This window comes from Rhagoletis pomonella, unplaced genomic scaffold, assembly GCF_013731165.1.
Source record: "Rhagoletis pomonella isolate Grant_MI unplaced genomic scaffold, Rhpom_1.0 Rhpom_scaffold_00002, whole genome shotgun sequence".
Taxonomy (NCBI): Eukaryota; Metazoa; Arthropoda; class Insecta; order Diptera; family Tephritidae; genus Rhagoletis; species Rhagoletis pomonella.
The window spans coordinates 41,365,345-41,388,379 of record NW_023458556.1 but is presented as its reverse complement, the minus strand read 5'-3'; the positions used below and the strand labels follow the sequence as shown (position 1 = coordinate 41,388,379).

Here is a 23,035-nt window from a genome sequence, read left to right as displayed (position 1 = left end):
GTAATATTCCAAATGAATGAATCATACATTTTTTTTAAGTTCAAATATTCATTATTTTTTTATTGCAAATACATTTAATAAAAATTTTACAAACAAAGCGTTTTATTTAATAAAGCAAAATAGCAGTTTGAAATTCACATTCGAATCCCATTAGTGATCAACATTAGATTTCGATTAGAGAATTAATATTTTCTCGAGTCGAGAACTATGACCCATTTTTGTTGAGATCGCTATGATTCTCAATAGTTTCCACTATTTTGCTATATGTACATACATACATACATATCAACTTCACACTTATGCATGATATATAAATTCGAGTACTTTTCTTTTGCGCATAATTTATTTAAACAAAGGAATGAATGTAAATTAATTTAATTCTCAACATACAACTTAACATTTCAATAAGAAATCTTTATGATCTAGGTACATAGTCGTAACTATTATATGCTTAGAGCTGTTTAATGGGATATTTGTTGTACCTGGCCCTAAGCACGCCGACCAAATGGCTTATTTTTTGGTATCGTACGTCATGACGACGCCAGCAACTAGAGCGAGTACTGTGAAACCTTGCGCAGCTATACGGGTACGCATCATTATCTGAGACATGCGTCGATTGCCGGTGCGAAAGTTATATAGGCCGTAAGATAAGGCGCCGGCAGTTACCAAACAACCTAAAAATATTGTGAAGAATTGTTTAAAGTAAAAAATTATAAACTTATATAATTGGTAAGGCGGTGCTTCCAATTCTTACATACCAATCGGTACGGCCGGATTTTCTTTTATTTTGCGCAGCATTTTTTCCTTAGTTGTTTCGGGCTGGAATGAGCCGAAATCTTGGCGCATTTGAATCCAGTCCAAATCCTCGTCCGGTAGTGCAATCTGCTCTTTTCCCATTTTCAAGCAATTAAATGTAAATTTTAGCCTTTGTTTTAAGAGCTCTCACTTCCTACAAAAAGTTTACCAAAACATATGGGAGCAAAACAAAATAGAAATGCACCTGATGTCAGTGTTACCAACTCCTTAGAAAGCTTCCCCAAAATTCTTTTCAACAAAAAAAAAATTACACCACCCAGTAAATTAAATTCAACTAATCAATAGTACGCAGAAATCTTTTCTCCCTAAAAAATACCCTAAAAAAATTTTCCCCCAAAAAATCCTCTGTTTACAAAATTGTCCCCTAATTTTGGGAAATCCGGTGAGTTGGTAACACTGCCTGATGTATGGTACACATTGGCGATCAAAACCAACAACAAAACAAGGAACAAGAAAATATTTTTTGCCTTTAAACTAGTAATATTATTCATAGTTTTAAAAAAATCATTTCTGTCAGCCAATAGTCTCAAAATGGGGCAATTGTGAACAAAAAAGTATCAAATATGGTACTATTGTATCAAAACGGCAATTCTGACTGCAACAAAAAGCCAGGATTGCCGTTTTAAACTTTTCGTACCAAAACTGGTAGGTTTTTTCTCGTTGGTGAGATGGTAGGACCATATATGTAATACTCCTATATTGGCAGTAAGAGCTAGTACCGTCCGAAAAAACTACAGTACAGATATATCAATAAACACGTACGAAAGAAAAGGAACACAAACGTTTATAAATAAACATGTACACAACACATAAACAAAAACAGCACTCAAGTACACAATACATTGATAAAAACAGTACTAGACTGTCTCGCTTTGATTTCGGAATACTTACACATTGAGAAGTTAGCTTACTGCCAATATAGAAGTATTACATATATGCGTAGGACGCTTAATATTTTGGTAGGTTTCTTTGCTCACAAAACAGAAAACATCTCTGGTTTGTTTAATGTGTCACTTTGTCTGTGAGTAGGCTTACAAAATTGGGACAATATCAGTTTTACCCTCATTCTCTTTCTTGGATGGGTTCAACAGTTTGCCAAACACCTTAAAAAACTCGTTGCTTACTGGCATAAGCAGAATTTCACCAATTACCTTCAGCGATTCTCTGAAGTCCGCACACGCTAAAAAAAGTTGTTCCCACTGGGTATCTAATGTGATATCAAGTGATTAAATTGATGGACGTTAAGGCGGGTTTATAAATCAGATATTTTTCTTTGAAAGTAGCAAATCGATAATAGATTAAACAATGCCAAAGTTGTTAAAATATTTTAAATGGCACTAGACGGGCGATTCTAATGCATACTAATAACGAATGTATGTGTTTACAGAATATATTATTTTTACCATAGACGAAAATTAAAAAGTAAACAAGTTATTGTTAGTCGTACATATTTCCAGTATATCGGAGGATCTCAAAGTTTTTAGCCGCAACTCGAAGAAATTAATGGCAAACCCGCAGCGCGCAGATTTTTTCCCCCAACCCGGCGGGTAAACACCCGGACACTTGGCAATAGTTTATGAAGTTTACCGCTGAAAATATTTTCCAGCGGGTTGCCACCTATATGAAAACTTGTATTTAGTTAAAGTGATAATAATAATATACATTTGAAGAAATTGCACGATATGTATGTAGATTAAATACCTTCGAAAATATATTGACTAACACCCTAACTATACGCACCTTCATAAAGCTTTCAAATCTATTTTATTTTATTATTTTTTTTTATATTTTAACCCCACGAAAAGGCATCAACCAATCAGATCAATCTGTATCCAATGTAGATGAAGCCAAGGCGAATTTATATAAGGTGGTGTTTTTTCATCAGCTGTGAGTAGCGTTTGATTGTCAAAATTTTGAATTTCGTTAGTGAGTGAGTGAAAACGTGAGAGTGTTTGCATTTTCTGTCGCCCTTTTTCATTCGGAGAAGAATAGCTGAATTTGACAATGGCCCGCTAAAAGCAAAAACAAAATACAAGTAATTGTTGTATTTGTTCAATCGATACCACCTTATATGTATTCGCCTTGGATGGCGCGGTAAAATTAAAACTGAGTTGTCAAACTACAAAATGACAACTGATGTTGACAGCGATGGTAAGAAATTCGGCAAGACAGATATGGTTTAACAGTGGAAATTTGGGGTCTCCTGACATTTCTGTCTTAACACAGCTTTTTTTAAAATAATCAGTAGAAGGTGAAGACGTGAGGTTAAGGCGCAGTGAATAACACCGGGTATTTGCTAGTTATCAATAAAATAAATCACATTTTTAATTATGTATGAAATATTTTATGTACTCTGGGTGACAATGCCGACAATAGGTAAATGTTTGCACTGGTAACAGAGCACAATGCAACACTGAGCGGACGCCATCAATAGTTGAGTGGAGAGTCGAAGTCAAAGTGTAGAGTTTTCGTCGGTTTCCTCGTTTATCGTTCGTGTCGTTCGTTTGTCGTGCAATTTCTCTAAAAAATTTTTCAATTTCTCGTCTTGTGCGCAGAAAATTATAAAATTTTCCCATTAAAAGTAAATTAAATTAGAAAACGTGGACATAAATATAAAGTGGAAACAATGTGCTTTATGTGCGTATAAGAATTATCTGTTTTTCGCAGTTATTTTCCTTCGAAAATTGCATGTGAAAAAATTGAAAAATTTCGGCCGTTGCCGCAGCAGTTGGTGAAGAAAAAGAGCGAAAAGGAGGAAGCAAAGAACAGCAAAGAAAAAAGTTCACACAGTGGTAAAAAAGTATAAAGAAATGTGCATAGCTGCCAATGCAAAATACTAAGGAATCGTAAAAGTTCAAAAACTATTTACTTATCCGGCAAGAAGCACTATTGTGTTTTTTGGATACAGCGTTCTCAAGTAAGTGATGTTGGAAAATATTACCTTTGACAGGATACGTAGAAAAAGAGAAGCGGGAGAAGTGCACAACTGAATATGTGTTTGTGTCGTTTTTACAAAGAGGTTAGCGCGCGGACAGTGTCGGCAGCTTTGGCTCTAGCAATTGAGTACGAAAGCGGCGCAGTCAGCGCAGCCGACAGCAGAGCCGTAGTCGATACCGCGCAATACTTCGCGCGGAGCACGCACCACTTGACTGCCATGTTTGTTACCCCACCACAATACCCGTACCCAACATGCGATTTTACCAACAAAAGCACGCAGGCTGTGCCATGTCTTCGCTTTGCTCCAACGTCGCGCAATGCTTTTGCTGCTCGGTGTTCCACTATCGCTTATTCTCCTTTTCTCGAATTTTTGCTCACTTATATTACCGATTGTGCCTGGGTGGCTGTGCTCCACATCGTTTGATATTTTTTGTTTTCCTATTAACGGCCAAAGAATATCGCGCGCTGAAAATCGTTTGAGTAGACAAAGCAGCAATAGCAAATGATTTATTGATGTTACCGGAATTGAAATTCGTTGTTTTAGTTTTGAATTTCGGCTTTGGCAATGAATCAAGTATTCTTAATTCTTGGGTAAATGTGTGTTATGGGCAGCAAAAAGCGCATGTGTATGCGGTTGTGGAGGGCGTAACAAACAAATACTTAACTCCAATTTGGAGAATAAAACACAGATGAAGATAAAGTCAAAAGTACAGTTAAACATAGCTATATACAATATACATTAAATCTTTGGAGATGGAGCAAAAGTGTATGGTTTTGACAAACATTTGCAACAGATTTAGTTCGTGCGAAATTGTTGAGATTTTGGGATCAATATGGTATGGATTCTAACATATCTAAAATAGGTTCCTTCCACAGTGAAGATTGTGACGCAAGCGCACTGATTTAAATAAAAATTTATTTGCATCTACACACATATGTATGTGTATGTATGCATGCACATATATTATGTAGTACATCTTATATATTAGTTGTTGATGCCAATTACACACATGTCGTTATAGTATTTAACGATATTTGGATAAAGTTTTAACTGTGTATGTAGGCATGACAAGACAGGTATTTAGTTTTTGTAGGAATGAATTGCAAATTTAACTGGTTTCTTAGTGGTACTAGACTCGTTTGTATTTTTGGATGGGCATGTGTTAATGTACGTATCGTCCCTGAACTGCAAAAGGCCGTAACTAACAAAAAATTTAAAATTAAATTTTTGATTTATTACGATGCATTTCATTGGATAAGTCCCCACATCGTTTTATGTAGGTATGTAAACAAAAATTTGTTAGTTATTTGCGGTTTTTGCAATTTCATGTAACTATGTATATCATATCGTCGTTTAAAGTACAAAACCGAGTATTAACAAAATGCAAAACCGCGTACGAAGATAGGGCGACTTTAAACAGCGATATACAGCTATTTTACTGAATACTTATAGATTGGCGCTCACCCATCATGTTAGTGATTGGCCGCGCTTCTTCTCAGATTTGTCGCGTGCGCCTTAATGTTGTCACACAAAGCGGAAGGACCTACAGTTTTACACCGACTCCTAACAGCGATTTTATTTTTATGAGAATCTGTTTTTCATGGCAGAAATACACTCGGAGGTTTGCCATTGCCTGCCGAGGGGCGACCGCTGTTAAAGAAATAAAAAAAAACTTATATTTTATGTTTTTGGTGTTAGTAGTGCGCACTGCTAACCACTGCACCACATCGGCCGCATTACTGCATTCTTATGGATTGATAAAACCATTGAACTTCATATGAGGCAGCCAATAAAATATTTATGTATTTATTTACATATGTACATTGTACATATTTACATACATGCCGCTGAAAGTGAAAATTGATTTTCGCTTTGTGTGTCAGAACCGATTTCTCCGCACATTTGTATGCATGAATCCGGATTACATAGACCGACCGGCATAGTTTTTTTTTTTGTATATTTTGTTTGAAGGACGGGGTGGTTGTGTATAATAGCTTTTTTAAACAATCATTCACGTCTTCATTATTGGCAGTGTTGTCCTCCCTCGTAACAGAAAGCGATATACAAATGTGGGTGGTACTGGAGTGGCTTTGTTCAGTTTTAACCAACAAATCTGTTACTGCTCATCGACACGAATATCCTCTCGCGGTGCTTATTTCCTATGAAAAGCGAAGGTGGAGGTGATGTAAAATGAGGTAGCAGGGTAGCTGTAACGAGCGCCTGTGTATACTTTGTTGGAAGTGGGGATTGTGCAATTAAAGGGTTGCTTTTATGAAGAATATTAAGGTATGTGGAACATTTTACTTATGGTATAATGTAAACATGTTTTGTGTGAGTTCCTACTCGAGAGTATGATAGAAAATATAACAGTAGAAACGCTAAATTGTATTATTAATGTAATATCTCGATGACTTTAACGAAACGCGATTGTTTTGCATATTAATTAGAACTAGATTTAGTGCAATGGATTCGCATAACATTCCATAGAGAAGTTTACCGAAGCCGCTTATCTTTCTTTGTATGAAATAATTCGAAACGTTACTGTTGCTCTATGCTGCACTCGTGACAAATTTAGTTGAAACCGTTCGATCGTCAACAATTTAACAATTTTGAAGAATTAAATACCGTTTATATGTATACCTGGATCAACACCATAAATAATAAAACCAAAAGCTCGCGTAAAACTGGTTTTTAAGCCAATTATTTAAGCTTAAACAAGAAAAAAGAAAATAAATTCGATTCTTGCAACCAAAAAAACGTGGTTGGTGCAAGCTTCGCTTATATAAATAAAATGTGTGTCAGAAATATGTCTGTTCAGAACTTGATTTATATACACACTTTTGTATGTACATATATTCAAATGTAAATATGTATGTATAATGTCATCCTTCTGACGCAAATGAGAAGAAAACCACGGGAATACGGAAATCTCGGTTCAAGTGGTCCAAAGTTATCCGGTAACATATCGAGCCCTAACCGACAAAAAGATGTAAGCGATATTTTGATGCTCAAGGAACACTTTGGCATCAAAAAGAAAATTTTGAAAAAAATTTCGCTTATATCTATTTGGCGATATGTATGTACATACATATTAAAGTACTGCAACTTTATATGTTGAAATTTTGCTGTGAATCGCTGGTTTCCTTTTTGAGTTTAGTTTTTCTGTATACTAAGCTTTATTCCTTAGATAATAAGGACCAATTGCTGTGGGGGGGGTGGGGGTTTCCTATGCAATAACGACACAATTCAAAATTCCAAAAATCAAATCCCTAATGTTAAGTGGCTTATGTCTCTAATCCTTTTCTAATCCATGTCTAATTCTTAATAAAGTAAGTAGTAAGTTTTACGTTTATTTTAATAAGCTTAGTCTCTTTGAACATCCCGTCTAACCTTTTGACAGGATATTTCAACGTGTTGATGTTGTTTTTTTTTTTAACTATATATTTTGTGAAGTGTATGTATTTTTATCGTGAATGATCTGGAAATATCGTGGTCAGGCCATTAATTAAAAAAATTTATAAAAAAATTGGCCAATTTTCGATCTGCCTTATTTACAAAACATCATTGTTGCCCACACTGTGCATATATGCATATTATGTATGTGTGTATGTATGTACTTATACGTATGTATTTAAATAAGCCTTCCGAAATAAACATTTGTTTAGTTAATAAAATCAAAATCATTATCCCTAACTTCAATCGTTTCAATCGTTGGTTTTTTCTTTTGGAAAATTATAAAACTATAGGTGGCCTCAAACAGATGCGATACTACCGATGTGATACGATAGCGTATTTGATGCGATCATAATAAAAAGCAAAGGCCCTCAAGCAGGCGCGATACAATACCCTGCGGGGCTTCATCTTTCTTATGGCAATCTTTATAAACCGAATACTTGAAATCATATAATATGTGATAACAATTGACGAGCTTAATTATTAATTCCATTTAAGAACTCTACAAGGAACAAGTCATCATATTGTGCGATCAATTGTGCCTACTGCAATACAATTTTTAACGCATCGTATCGCGCCGGTATATCGCATCTGTCTGAACACTCCCATATACCGTAGTGGTTTGTATTGATCGCATATCGTAAATTTTTGTACTGCAACGATACGGTAGTTTCGCATCTGTTTGAGGCCACCTTAAGTTGAGCGAAAACAAAAAGCAAAGCCAACTACAACTAAAAGAATCAAGATTTAAATGCGTCAAAATGAAAATAAGGGAACACGAATTTGGATATGAAGTAAAACTCTCTCGGAAGAAGATACCCAAGGAGGCGAATTCATACAAGGTAATAGCGGCACAAAAACAAAAAACTACATTAAGAAATTATACGCACTATGACAATCACACAAAAAAATGTGCAACAAACACGTCATTTTCACAATCAACACAATCCGCGTTGAAATCAGTTGCTCCGGTAATAGGCGGCATTTCAAGATGGCTCACGATATTCACGATTTGCAGGTTTTTTAAAGTGAAACTTCTTAGTCGAGTTCGGAGATGGATGCATTAAATATTTAACACCAAGTCATAAAATCCATATCGTTGGTTCGATTTTGAAAAGTGAGGTGTGAGGTGTACAACATACCTTTAATTCCATGAAATAAATTGTCACATGTTAGAAAATCGAATTCAAAATTTCTCTGCCGCAGAGGGTTGCGTTAAATATTTAACACCAAGTCATAAAATCTGTATCGTTCGTTCGATTTTGAAACATGAGGTATCAAATGAAAGGGGTTAACCTGTAGACGTGCAATATGGTTTTCGTTCTTTAAAGAGTTGCCATATATACGAAAATCAAATTCAAATTATTTATTAAAATAAATAAATATAAGGATAAAGATAAATATAAAGATAAAGATATAAAGACAAAGATATATAGATATAAAGATAACGGTAAAGATAAAGATGTAGATAAAGATAGAGATAAAGAGAAAGAAAAAATAAAGATAAAGATGAAGGTGAAGATGAAGATAAGTAGACTGTTATGATCGACCTGCAATTCTCGCAGGAGATTTCAACGTCAACTGAGCAGTCCACCACTCGAACGCACACTGGACTGGGTAGTCGGCCGAAAACAGGTTTCAGTTTTGTATACATGAGAACTACGCATGATTGTGTTAAGTGCTGTGGCACATGCAAACAAAACGAAATAGAAAACATGTTGCCTATGTGTGCGTGTCAGTCCACCGTCAATCCGCGATTTTCGCGGACTGAAATGAGCGAGGTAAACTCGAACTCCCTTCCCCCTCTCATCAACACAAAACCGATTTTAGGCTGACTGAGCAGTCCGGTGTGCGGAGGCCCATTGAATACGCCTTGCAAAGAACCTTACATTTGTTAAAACAAATTAAAGTAGTTACAGGAAAAGTGATTTTTCGCGTTCCAGGTGACTTACTGTTTCGCTCTCGCTCTTCTCTTTCAAGAGAGTAATTTTGACATTTACACTCAAAGCTCCTCTCGGATACATGTACAGTGACTCAAACAAATGACCACGTGTCGTTTTTTTTATTAAATATTCGTAATGTATTGTTATTTTTCTATAAAAATACCCATCAAGCTTTAACCAAAAACATATAAACCACAGATTAAAACTTTATACAATATTTAGGACTATTCAACAAATTTTTGTAAAAATTTAAACTTTTTAATCTGAATCTTTAGAACATTTTGGGTATGTAGTTTCACAGAACTCCCAATTTTAGCCTAATGAACTGCAAGTTTCAACCGGCTAAAAGTCGCGTTGATTTTTGAGATTTTTTTTTTTTGAGACTACATTTGCGGTTTTTTATATAACACGTGCAATAAGGTGGTCCAAAATAAGTAAAGTCGGAATTTTAATGTACTCACCCCGTAGGATTGTTTTATATCGAAAAAATATACCCCTATTTTTTATTTTTAAATCATAAAATATTAGAGTTCACTCAACGCGCTCAAGTTTACCATGTATTTTATATGGAGGAAAAACAACTTTTCGTAGAAATGGTATAGAATTCTTGAAAATCAATAAGACGTACAATAACAATACACAATTGTTTATTTAAACATTTTTTAATACTTAAGATTTTTTATTTACCCCTCGATGCATTTTCTGGGTGTTTTGGCGTACCTATAAAATATAGTAACTACGAAAAAATGGGTAAATAAATAATTGGGAATTATTACTGGGAGTCAAATGAAGAGAAACAGAATTGTCCGGTAGAAAAATATTGATTTTCAAGAATTATATACCTTTTCTACGAAAAGTTTTTTTCCCATATAAAATACATTGAAAAATTTAAGCGCTTTGAGCGGGGTATATTTTTTTCGGTATAGAACAATCCTAGGGTGTGAGAGCATAAAAATGTCGACTATACTTTTTCACGTGCATTTTTGGACCACTCTAAAGTGCAATTTACAAAAACTTGCATTTATGTTTTTGAGATTTCGGAATTTTCAGTTTTTTTTTTTTTATATGAAAAAAAAAATGCGTAGGACAGCCAACAAAAAAAATCAAGGCGAATTTTTAGACATTTAAAATTTGCACAATTATTATACTAAAATTTAATGGGCTATAAAACTGCATACCTGAATTCTTTTTAGAAATTCGTATTAAAAAGTTCGCCACTTTGCTGAAACTTTGCAGATTTTTCTTAATTTTTGTACACAGTATCATTCTTGGATTTAAATAGAGTTTGCTTAAATATAAGCTATATTTTAATACAAAATTAATAAAAAAAAAAGTTAGAATGTAAAACATTGAGAATATTAACAAAAAAGCCGTATGCTCCATTTTGGGAGTTACAGTACATAGTTTGAAACTGTGATTTACATGGTTTTGTTTAAAGGTTGGACGATATTTTTATACAAAAATAACAAAAAATATTAGTTCGATAAACATTTAGAATCTTAAAAAAAATCAACACGTGGTCATTTGTTTCAGTCACTGTATGTATGTACATATCTACCGGTTATTAGACATTTTATTGTTATGCGAGAAAGGCGGTAATCGAGTACGAAACAGAAGTTCGCTGAACGTGAAACAAAATAAAGCAATGCAAAGTCAAAGCAGAAATTGAGACAGTCTTTACAAACGCATACCCAACACTACATGCATACGTTTCCATCCACGTAAATCTTGTCTGCATAGACCTTTACGCGTCTAAATGCAATAGATTATCTCGTAAGTAAAATACCCAACAAATTTGTGCTTGTTCTCTCACATTCAATTGTGATTAACAGAACAACATCTGTCAGAGAAAAGAACGTCATCAATATTGAAGCGCGCCAAAATCTCATTAAGGAAAGTCAAAAGTCGAAACAACATAAACACGAAAATGTTAATCGGCAGCAGGTAGTTTTTTTTTAACTGCTAGGACATACTCCCATGCTGGTCAAATATGTATGTATGTATGTACATCCGTCTTTCAAGCATTAAATGCAAACAGCGTCGACCAATGGCAGGAGTTAAGAAATTGCAAGCTGTTTTAAAATCTATTGGAGAGCCAAGAAAAATACCAAGCATTTACTTATAGGTCAACCGAAATAAAACAATAACATATAATAAAATTGTAACATGCCGATGTCTTTACATTATAGGTACATTTTAAAGAAAAATGAACATGGGGGGTCTTTATTAGAGCAACGGACGCCAAGTTTTAGAATTTTTGTCTGTCTGTCTGTGCGTTTTTACGCGCACCACTCGAAAACTAATGCATGTAATTGAATGCAGTTTTCATCGATGCATTGCTAGTGGTCTAACTTAAAATATAGAAATCAAAAAATTAAAGAGTTGCCACCTGTTTGAAAATCGCAGTTTAAGTAAATTTATAAGAAAAAGTAAATATTGCAATATGGCAGTAAAAAGGAAAAGGTTTAAGAAGGCTTACAGCCGAAATATTTTTGTTGAAGGTTGCCACATATATTTTTGACGAGGACGGCCAACTGTTTGTATAATTTTATCCAATTAAATGCATAAAATAAGTGAAACAGCACTAAAATACTTTTAAGGCGCAGTGAAGCACGCTGGGTATTTGCTAGCTTAAAATAATTTTAGCTGGATGATAAATGCGGTGATTTTAAAAAGATTATCTCTGCATCAGAGTTGCCATATTCACAGTTTTAACTGTAATAACAGATTTACTAATTTTGGTCCGAGGAATACGGGATTGGACCAAGTAAATTGAACTTGAAATACATATTTTACGCAGAGTTTTTACATATTTTACCTCACAGATTTTTTCTTTTAACATTTCAGATATCTTTGAATAAGCGGGTATTTCAAGTGTTTATGACAACATGAGCTATAATCAGAAGCCACCAGGTGCCGGCGGGAGCGGCATGGGTGGTGGTATACCACCCAATGGGCCAAACAACTCGCAGCAGGTTGCAAAAACTTTAGCTGGCATACAACAACAAATGCAGAGTTTGGTTCATGGTCAAAATACATTGCCGCAATCATCACAGGCTGAGCTCAACGTATTCTTGCAGCAGCAGCGTTTCCAAAATATGTTGAAGCAACAACAATTACTGCATTTTCAAATGCAGCACCAGCAACAACAGCAACACCAACAACAGCAGCAGCAACAACAGAAGGATCGCGGCGGTGGTAGTGTTGGTATTGGAGGTGGTGGTGGTAGCGGGGGTGGAGAGCCATTGGCGTTGACCCGCACCCCGGCCGCCGCCGAGCTGCTGAATAAAACGTTTCAGCATCAACAGCAACAGCCAAATGGCAGTGCCGCTGCTCCAAATGCAGCATTGAATCAATTCCAACAGCAATTGCAGGCATTACCGCCCAATATCATTCAACAGCTGCAAACCTTGCAATATCAAATGCAACAACATCAGCAACAACAACAACATCAACACCAACAACAGCACCAGCAGCACCAACAACAGCAACAGCATCCATCTCAGCCGCCACCAGCGCAACATCATCCAACTCATCAGCAACCGCCGCCATCGGCGCAACAACAACAACAACAGCAGCCACAGCCATTGTTGACTGCACACCAACAACAGCAACTGCATGGACAATTTCAGCAACAACAACAAAAAGCGCTCCAGCAATTTCAGCAGAGTTTGCGTTACTTCCCAACGGCAGCTCCAACTCAGCCGACCGCTGCACCACCACCAACAGCTGCAGGCAATAAAGGGGTGAGCGCTGCTTCCACGCAGCCTCCAACGCAAACACCACCATCGACTGCAGTCGGTAATCAGCTAAAAGCACCTAATTTGCCGCCAAGCACTCAAATAACACCGTTGCCAGTTAACGCCGCTCCAGTGAGTATTATTGGTGGTGCAGCACAACAGTCCATCAAAAACTCTGCTAGCAGCGCTCCAGTTACCACGGCAACATCGGCTGCTCTGTCCAGCGCTGCCGGCGGCGGTGGCGGCAGCAATGCTGCCTCTACAGGGGGTGCCAAGCCGGTACCCACCCCCTCCATTTCGTTGCTGCCCGCCAAAGCTGGCACTTCAACTGCTTCACCAACTGCCGCACACCAACAAAGCAAATTTGGTGCTGGTAAAACTTCACCTGTGGTAAGCGCCATACCACCACCATTCCCCACACACTTCCAGAAGCCGCAAGCTATCGTATCAAGCGCCAATACAGCTACGACCAACATAACACCGATAGGTAAGGCCGGCGCAGTGCCAACTGGTGCAGCAGCAATGGCAATTAGCGTTGCAGGTGCATCTGGAGCAACCAAGCCACCACAGCAGAGCGCAAATCCTGTACCGCTTACAAAACAAGCATCCCCTGCGCCACCTCCCACTTCGCAATTGGGAGCAGCCAGTAGCGCAGCTACGACTTCTTCAACTTCAACGCCGCCTGCTGCGGCAGTGGCTGCACCCAAAAGTGTAACAGCGGTCGGTACAGAACAAATTGCCGCAGCACAGAAAGCTACAAATTCAACAGCAGCCTCACCCGTGGGCCCAGGTGTCAATGCTACACGAATTTCTGCCGCAGAGAAGAGCGCCAAGCCGGCAACGTCGGAAATAGTAGAAGCTAAAAGCGCTGAAACGGTGGGCAATGCTCCTGCCAAAGCGAAAGAGGAACAAAGTGCAGACAACACTGCGAAACCATCTGCAGTCGACACAAAAACTGATGGGGCAGCAGGCAAAGGGGAAAACGCTAAAGCCCTGAAGCCCTCTGATGCTGAAAGTCCGGCCGAGAAATTAAATGCACCTGCTGGCGGCGAAAAAGTGTCAACGAATGTTGCAAGTGGTTCTGATGTTGGCGGCGACGCAAAACCAGAGCAAAGCAAGCCACTAACTTCTAAGGGACATGAACGTAGTGAATTTGCTGCCCCAAAAATCGACCCTGAAAACAAAGTGGTGGAGGAAAATAAGGTAATTAAGAAGAAAAAGTGCAAAATAACTTGAAAACCATTGAATATTAACGAGTGTTTATAACCAAGGGCCCTTGTGCATATGGGCGTTACTTTGTTGAGGTAACGCAACGCTTATTTGTAACAGCCTAGCGTAATCGAGATATACGGAGCTATCCGATTACTACTGGAAGCCACGGAAATGCTACCACTGAATTAGAAAAGCAAGGAATAAACTTTGTATGGATAAATTCGTAGCTATTCGGACGCAGTGATCGCATTTTCCTAAATTTAACGAAAATCGGACTAAGTTGAATACAACGATAGCCACTATATGTACATGTCGCACGTTTAATAATATAGAGATGTAACTCAAAATTTACGTTTTTGGAGATTTCATCATAAAATTAATGAGCTTGATAAAGAGAATATGTTCAGTTGAAGTTTTGAAAAAATTCTATATATTACACTGGATCACAAATCAGTGTTTTTTTTGTTCTACGAATGCCCCTATTCATTTCCCATGTAGCATCGCCCGCTGATTCCGAAAATCGAATTAATTTTTGATTCTAGGGATAAGTTTTTGAGATATTTTCAATTTACCGTTATTCAGCTTAAAACAAAAAGTGGTTCCACTTAACCACGTATATCTTACGAACTAATTTAACAATTTGAATACCAATTACGGAAAATGAAAGCTAACAAAATTCTCAATAATCCGTATATACATCATCTGATATTTCCTGACAAATAAATAAAAAATTGTCAAACTTTAACACGAGACAAATTTTAAAATAACAGATTCTGTGTAAATTTTTTGCAATTGTGTTAAAGTCTGTTCTGTTATATAGAAATCAAGTTAATAATGAAGAAAATCTAGGGATAAATAACGAAGTAATGACAGGTCAAATGAAAACGCGCAAAGATTTTTGGTATGAAAAATGAGCACGAAAGAATGTTACTCATACGCCATGCACACCTGAGAAACTTGCTTTTCTGTTGATATTTCATCGTTAGTATTTTAATTTTTTTGTAAAGGAACAAACATTCATACAATCAAAAAAATTTACAAAAAAAACGGTAATTTTTTTATTTTTCCCCTCTTACAGGCTAACCTAATATTCACGCACGCCGCCAATTTATTGTCAAAAATTTCTCATGCACATGCAACTTGTATGAGATCAACCGAAATTGAACGGCGTGCGTATGAAGCTAACTCAATTTCCAATTTTTGTTCTGCGTGACATTTTGATTTGACGTTTCGCTCAATGAAATCAAATGCAAACGCATGCAAGTCAATTTCGGGTGACGCAAAAAAACAAATTCGACGGCATGCGTACCAAAACGCAAGCCGCGAATATTAGGTTAGCCTGTTAAAGTTTGAACTTGTTTCAATATTTTCATAAAAAAAAAAAACAAAACAAAAAATTTGGAGTGATTTATCAATTTCTCACAAACTATCAGCCTTACTATACCGGTTTATGGGGAATTTTGTTGGCTTTCATTTGCCGTATTTCGTAATACGATTGTTAGATTGGTTGGTAAGATATATTTGCGTGATTAAGTGGAACTATTTTTTGTTTTAAGCGGAATAACGGTAAATTGAAAATATCTCGAAAACTTATCCATAAAATAAAAAATTAATTTTCGGAATCAGCGGGCTATTTACATAGTAATTGCATAGTGGCATCCATTGAATATTTTTGCTGTAAACCAGTGTTTACATTTTATGAATTCATTCGACACCTCAGACTTCTTTATGTGTTATATTCAAAGAACTGATCGGCAATGGATGTTTTTTTCTTTCAGAATGAGAATAAGTCGGGACCAACACCAGTGTCAACGACAAAGGTAATAAACCTTGCACCAGCTGAAGAGCCACCTGTTTTGAAGGTGACAACAAAGCAGTTAGAGATTGGCAGCAAAAAACAAGCCGTTACTGCTAAAAAAGATCTCGAAGAAAAGAATGAAGACAAGATTAAAGATGTCACTGAACAGAAGAATAGAGCTACAGATAAAATAGATATCTCAAAGCCAAAATCGGCTGATACGGCTGGGAAAAATTCCCCAGATACTGTAGAAAACAAATCTTCACACGTAGAGAAGAATGAAGCTTCATGCGCTGTAAATGTCTCGAAAAATTTAGCTTCTACTGCAACAGATATAAAATCAAAAGCCGATCCTGTACCAGCAGCGGAGGGAGATAAGCGTCAATCTGGTAAATCTGACGCCGCTGATAAACCCAAAGAAGAAAAAACTAAGATTACAAAGTCGGAAAAGGTTTCAGCGGCAGTCCCTACAGCAACTTCATCTGCAGCCGAACAGCCAACTCCAAGCAACAGCAACAACCACACCATTGCAAAGAGCACAAAATCAAAAGTCGCGGAAACCGCTCCAGACTCAACAAATTCGATATCAGAGGCAACCTCCACCCCAGCTAAGCGCTCAGGACGACAAATAAAAACGGTAGCAAAATCCACGGAGAAGGCAACTATTGAAAAGAGTGAAAAAGTATCTAGTAGCAGTCGATCTAGAAAGTCAAAGAGTGGTATAAGTAGCAGCAGCAGCAATAGTAGCACTGTAGTCGATGTGCCAGCCTCACCGGCCACGCCCAAGCTCGAGCAAGCGCCCAGTACTAGCGCTAGCGACCGCAAAAGTTCTCGTCATCGCCTCAAGACCATTCCCTTTCAAAGTCCATTGCCTGAGCTGGCATACATCACAAAGCTGTCGGCTAGCGAAGCCTCTAACTCACCAAAACCCATGTCTACGGAAGACAAATTAATTGTATTCTACAAAAATGAATATATGGCGGTGCGCAACGCTGAAGGCACATTCTACTTGTGTCAAACGATGCAAAATGTTTATCGCACTTCGCCCCGTATCAGCATCCGTTGGCTATCCGAGGATCCAAATAACAGTGGCATTTATATACCTGATTTTTATGACCACACCGATATTGAGTGCGTATTGACGACGGTCGAACTTAAACGTGTTGATAAGGGTCATCTCAGCTTGCCGAAGAAGGAACAAGCGCGCATAGAAAGCATACTCAAGAAGGCTATTGACGTAGAAAAGGGTCTTGTGCCAAGACCTGAGCTTACAGAGGAAAATCCCGACGGCCGTAAGTAGATAGTGTATAAACTATGTTCATTAAATGAAACAGCTTGTTTTTATTTTTCAGTGGATATATCATTGTACAAAGATGAATCTCAGATTGAAAAGAAATCGGCGACAGGTACAACACCTACAACCACACGTAAATCACGTCGTAGCGGTAACAGCTTTGGTACACCAACTACTGCTAGGTCCAGTACAAGCGCCTCATTAGCTGCGTCTGCATCGAAAGCACGCAAACGCAGTCGGGCAAGCATTGCTGGCGCATCAGCTGGTGACCATGGTGTCAAATCTTCAGCTAAGAAAAGAAAATTAGCCGGCAAGCGTAAATCGAAATCAAGGAAGACTACAACCACTGATGAAGAGAACGAGAGCACCGATGATTCCGATGCCGAATATAAACCAAATCAAAAGAACACAGGTGGTGCTTCGAAGGCGTCACCACGCGCACAACGTTCACCACTGGCAAGGGCTAGAGCGGCTTCGCCAATTAGCTCGACAACAGCACGAACCAAAAGCATGCCTGAAAAAGTTTGTTTACTTAAACGAAAATGACTCGTTTGAAAAATTTTTAATATCATGTATGTAAATATTCTCCTACAGTCGACTTCAACGGCGAGCAGTCGTGGTGAACGCGCGAATAAGCGTAAGGCAGCCGGAGACGACACAACGCCGACTGCGGAAAATGCACCAACCCCAGCAAAGAAGACTGGCGGCATCGCAACTTCAGCCGCTGGGGCTTCAACAGCGACACCAAATGCCTCTAAATTAGCAAACACAAAAAGTAAAAGTACGAGTGGGCATTCGAAATTTTGTTATTAAGTTGAAACTATTAAATTTATATGTATATACAGTATCTGCAGATGGTGCAATCGAGGCGAACAACAGCACATCGATTGTGAAGAAGACCAGCGCAGCAACAGCAGGAGAGAAAACCGACGTGGTCAGCAGCACGACAAACGCTAGCAACGCAGCAGAGAGCACAGCCGCGATCTCCGAAAGTAGTAGCGGAAATGGTAGTAGCTCTAACAATCGACCGACCAGAAGTCGAAAATAGGAACTATAAGAAGCTAGATGAGAGATGATGTAATTTATGAGTAGTAGCGACATGCAGTTTCCTCATTCCCCAATAATCTAAACATTAGAAAAGCTCACAAAACACACATGAAAATATTAATGATACGCATAGTGGCACTTGGACAGAGGAACAACATTAGAAAATGTTGGATTATAAAATACTTTGACAACAAAGATCACGCTAGCAATATTTTTAACCAGAAACCGTTCGAACAAAATGTACATTAGTTGTAGAATGTATGTAAACAGTTTGACCCATATTCAAAGAAATCATGCATGTGCAAGAATGTAAAAAAAGGAGGTAAAGTTAAATATGTAGATTTGCATTGCCAATATTTTTTTTTTTTATATAAATATTTTCTTCTAGTAAGTTCTTATTCGGCAAATTAGTAAGAGGATGGATATTCGAGGCTATTGCTGAAACCATCGTAGTCCAATTTTTCGTGAAATCTACGAAAATTCTACGTGGCATTTGGGGCTTCTTCGTGTTACAATTATAACCGTTGTGTGGCTCGAAAATCTAACAACGTTTGTATCAGCTTATATCAGCACTTATTTTGTGCCTCTAAACGTTTTTTTAGGATTCAATAGTTGCTTAAAGTGGTCTCACACAATATGTGTTTGCATCTGTAAATGTGACTTTGATATATATGTAATTGCATCTGTTCCCCAAATTCACAGTATTTATTTAACTACATAATTAAAATTGACGTTATTGGAAAACAAAATAAACCAAGAACAGATGTCAGATATAATTAGAAACATTTGTGTTTCGTATGTACGTGCATCCGCCTTGTACAGAAACAAATCTTAGATGTTTTTAGGCGGTCGTATGTCTGCATTTCTATATGTAAAATATGACATTTAAACATGCAAATACATATCGTGTAAGACCACTTTTAATCGAACATTCCTCAAGAAATCGGGCCACGGTGGTTTCAGCCATAGCGCCGATTTTCAAACACACAAACATTTCAGTTCATTACCAACTTGCCAATAAAGATGGCTTAAGAAAAAAAAATGTTGGTATATAATATTTCGAAACTTTCTACACTGACCGCAAATAAGGGTGTGAAATGAAAGTGTATATTTTTTTATTTTACATAATTCATGGATCTGCTTGGCTTGAATTTTTTTGTGTACTCTTATACTTTATATTAACTATTTTGTTTGATTTTCCTTTTGTTTGCAATTAGTGCTTAATGGTTTATTCATAGTTGTAATTCTATTGTTTAGTCTTTATTTTTGTATTTGTAACTAAAAAAGCTATGATAATTATTGGTATATGAAAATTATTGCTTATACATATTTACATATGTATGAAAGTTTTGTTTCAGTAGCAAAATACAATCCGTGAAACTCTTCGAATGCTAAAGGGGACAACTAAAAACGACACTTTTCGTTGTAATAGCATAAAACATTCCCCGAGAATTTTTGGGAGTTGTAGCTGAAGTAAGTGTCTTTTACCAGAATATTCCGGCAAAACAACATGGGAGTGTAACAACTTGCATTGAACATTTATCTAAAAAAAAGGCGATTACGGCTTGAAAGTTGTAGCTACAAGCTCCCGAAGTTATTCTGAGCTACACCACATAAACAAGTACGATTTTCGCAGAGAGTACATATGTATTTTAATTTTATAACTAAACAACTTATTTAGAAGTAAAAAGTAGTCGTAGTAGCATATGAAGCAACAATATATAAACTACTCTACATCTTATATCAAATATTATGAAACACGAAAATGCATAAATGTGTTAGCTATTCAAAGGGAAATGAGAATGCATTAAGGCAATATCTATGCGGCGGTAAAATATCAAAATAAAACATTAAACTAATGCAGGGAAGGAATCAATATACATTTGTGTGCATAATAAATGTACTATGTAATTCCCATTAAGAAAATTAAGAAATAAAAAGCTATATTAAAGTACATCGCACGTATGTATATGATATGATGTTAAATTGGTTTTGGAGTAAATGGAAAAAGTAAGGGCTCAGCAAATGAGTCACGAAAGGCAAAGTGTTGTGTAGTGGAAGTGCATAGTTATTTAGTAAACTGTAAGCGAAGCAGTTCAAGTAAGAAACTAAAGCATAAATTATACTAAACTAGCCATTCAAATATTATCAAATCAATAATGTATATTATAATGTTTCGAAATATACACACGTAGGCATAGGTATATTCTTATGCACTTTGAAATTGTGTGGTAAAAATGGCTAACCATGACAAGAATAAAATATTAAAACTGAATTTGAATGCAGATAAATTTTTATTTTTTTGTTCAACAAAAACAGAAGTTTGACGTGTTGAAAATTGCATTTCTTTTGTAAGAAATTTATATATGAAAATAGGCAGAAAGTATAAATAGGAAAATATCAAAAAAAAAAAATAAAAATAAAATAAAAATAAACATTAACATAGCAATTACAAATAAGAGCAATTAAGTAAGAACACAAAATCTTTCCTTTTAATTATCAGCAGTAACAACACGCCAATGCAATTTTCATTAAACTAGGTTTTAGAATATAAAATTTCAAACGTATACACAAATATGCATACATATTAAAAGTAAATTAAATAAAATTTAACACACAACCATTTTGCGCGACGTAATAAACAAAGCAAATAAATGCATACGTACAGATTAATAAAAACACACACATAAATTATAACCAACAATGGTCGCGTTATTAAACCAAAATATATATACATGCATACATTAATAAAAAAATATATACATACCACATAAAAATGTAGAGCGAGGCATACAAACATAGCCTGGATCAAATAGAGTAAAAAACGGCAATTATAAATAATAAAAAATAAATAAATGTATGTTGGTGTCTAAAACTCCATGAATTTACTGAGGAAAGAAAACCCTAATTTCACGTGCCGCGTCAGCTATGTATGTTTTTCTTCATTTTAATAAGAATAATTCTCTAAGGATATTGCTGGCTGCTTTAGAAACTACAAGCGTAAAAAAACGCTGCAATATGTTTATAGAGGATTTTAGGTAACACAAAATAGCGCAGGCATAAAACCAACTGCAAGAAAAATACACAGATATAAAAAATGCAAAAATAATAGCAACATCGTGGATAGCAGTTATAAGGTACACAATGTCAGTTGGTGGTTGCAAGGCAGTTCGATGTTAAAATAGCTCCACCATCATTTATAAATAAATATACGCGTGTGCGTAACTGTCGCGCAACACAGGTGACGTGTGCAGACGTGTATTAATAAGCCTTGCAATTTGGCACCATGACGACTCTAACAGCCTCTGCACAAGCAGAGAACAGCCGTAACAAACCCAAGGGCAAAAGTAAAAGTGCGTGCAAAATTATTAAAGGAAACATTTTATATAGAGCAAAAACCATTATTAAAATTATGGAAGATAAAAATAATACAATAAAATAAATGAAATTTAAATGATTAAATAAGTAAAAACATAATTCATACGGGAAAGCAGCGTTACCCACACTAAACATAAAATACATCTTATTCTCCTTGGTTTTAGTGTCTTGTTTCCTTTTAAGGATATTCGAGCATATTCAGACAAAAATTAATTAATGAATATAAATTCAAGTACATACGGGAAAAATGCTACAGAAATCTTTAAATACCATTAAAAAATATTGAAAAAAGATATATGCATACAATTTAATTTACCATTTAAGTTTATGATATAAGTAACTAAAACAAAAAGGAATAAAATTCATTTTGAAATTCAATAAAAAGTATCAACAAATGTATGTTCTTTTCAACATAGCGAATTAATTGTGTGGAACTGGCGAGAGATTAAAAAAATACTACATTTTTCCCGCGCCTTTCGCGATTTAAAGCTTAAAACGATAATATTTCACGCGAAAAGCAATGCTATAAGGTCTCAGAGTGAAAACAGCAAAGCGAAGCCAGCTTCTGCATTCGTTTTTGTGAGTTCAGTGTGAACTGGTGTATTTAACACTTTTTTTTAAAGAAAATTGTTCTTCAATGACGTTCATTATTTAATTGAAATAATTCACTTTAATAAAATTAAATCGTTCACCTTTTTCACTTTATTAAAAACAAAACTCGTGCTCGCGTTTCCAAATATTGCGGTGCCAATAAACAACAAAAAAGGCGCCATCTAAGGATCTTCCGTTATATGGGTCGTTCAACACCGGCAAGATTAACTTAACCTTTCCCGTGACTTTGCCTGCCACTGGCGACTGATAGCCAATAAGGAACTTATACATACGTTCCCACGACAGTCGGGTCTACGTAACAGGAACGACCTAGATTTATATCTGGCCAAGGACTGTCACTCCAGCAACACTCCCCAAAAACTCTTTGTGTTCTTGTTGTAGGGGCTACAACAACCCCGCCCAGATCGGTTGATAACTCAGTCGTTGTCGTCGAGTTCCACTAATGGCAGCCCCAAGAAGCGTGCAGCCTCTATGGGGTCGGTCCACAGGGACGACGCCGTTAAGGTTGTAGGGTTTTCCGGGGCATTCCCACGACAGCCGGTTCACGTACCGGAATGACTCGGGTTTTACCCAACCAAGGGCTGTTGTTTCGGCGATCTTAGCCCTAGCCATGCCTACAAGACTAGCAACTAAACACCAGTCGCCATATATAATAGCGCCATAAATTCTAATATTTCCGTTAAACCTAACGTAAAGCGTTGTTCTTAATGTATAATGGGCCTATTATGGTTAGCAAGGCAGGCAATGGTAAACCTAAGAGTGTATTTGCCATGAAAAAGAAACAAGCGCTGTCGGAGCTGGCGT

At 36.6% G+C, this 23,035-nt stretch overlaps 2 protein-coding genes across 4 annotated transcripts; one reads left to right on the top strand and one right to left on the bottom strand.

Annotated features, from left to right (window-relative positions):
* Positions 1-324: 324 nt before the first annotated feature.
* On the bottom strand, positions 325-1,011 carry LOC118733621 (HIG1 domain family member 2A, mitochondrial). Of its 2 annotated transcripts, XM_036463092.1 has the most exons (3): positions 759-1,011; positions 495-674; positions 325-458 (listed from the first exon to the last, which is right to left on the bottom strand). In XM_036463092.1, the coding sequence occupies exons 1-2, from the start codon at positions 895-897 to the stop codon at positions 511-513; spliced, it is 303 nt and encodes a 100-aa protein (XP_036318985.1). In that variant the 5' UTR covers positions 898-1,011; the 3' UTR covers positions 325-458; positions 495-510. The 2 variants fall into 2 exon arrangements, with proteins under 2 accessions (XP_036318985.1, XP_036318983.1); XM_036463090.1 differs by having other exon boundaries at positions 325-674; positions 759-1,008.
* A 2,264-nt stretch (positions 1,012-3,275) lies between these two features.
* Positions 3,276-21,297, top strand: LOC118733620 (mucin-5AC-like). 2 transcript variants are annotated; one of them, XM_036463089.1, is made up of 6 exons: positions 3,276-3,733; positions 11,998-14,093; positions 15,881-17,192; positions 17,253-17,716; positions 17,789-17,969; positions 18,040-21,297. In XM_036463089.1, exons 2-6 carry the CDS (start codon positions 12,039-12,041, stop codon positions 18,240-18,242), a joined length of 4,215 nt encoding a protein of 1,404 aa, XP_036318982.1. In that variant the 5' UTR covers positions 3,276-3,733; positions 11,998-12,038; the 3' UTR covers positions 18,243-21,297. The 2 variants fall into 2 exon arrangements, with proteins under 2 accessions (XP_036318982.1, XP_036318981.1); XM_036463088.1 differs by having other exon boundaries at positions 3,277-3,733; positions 17,789-17,975.
* Positions 21,298-23,035: the final 1,738 nt, after the last annotated feature.

Coding starts and splice junctions, on each gene's coding strand:
- LOC118733620 (XM_036463088.1), top strand. CDS start 12,039: ATGAGCTATAATCAGAAGCCACCAGGTGCCGGCGGGAGCGGCATGGGT. Junction 14,094..15,880: donor AAGTGGTGGAGGAAAATAAG/GTAATTAAGAAG, acceptor TTTTTCTTTCAG/AATGAGAATAAGTCGGGACC. Junction 17,193..17,252: donor AGAGGAAAATCCCGACGGCC/GTAAGTAGATAG, acceptor TTTATTTTTCAG/TGGATATATCATTGTACAAA.
- LOC118733621 (XM_036463092.1), bottom strand. CDS start 897: ATGGGAAAAGAGCAGATTGCACTACCGGACGAGGATTTGGACTGGATT. Junction 675..758: donor AAATCCGGCCGTACCGATTG/GTATGTAAGAAT, acceptor CAATATTTTTAG/GTTGTTTGGTAACTGCCGGC.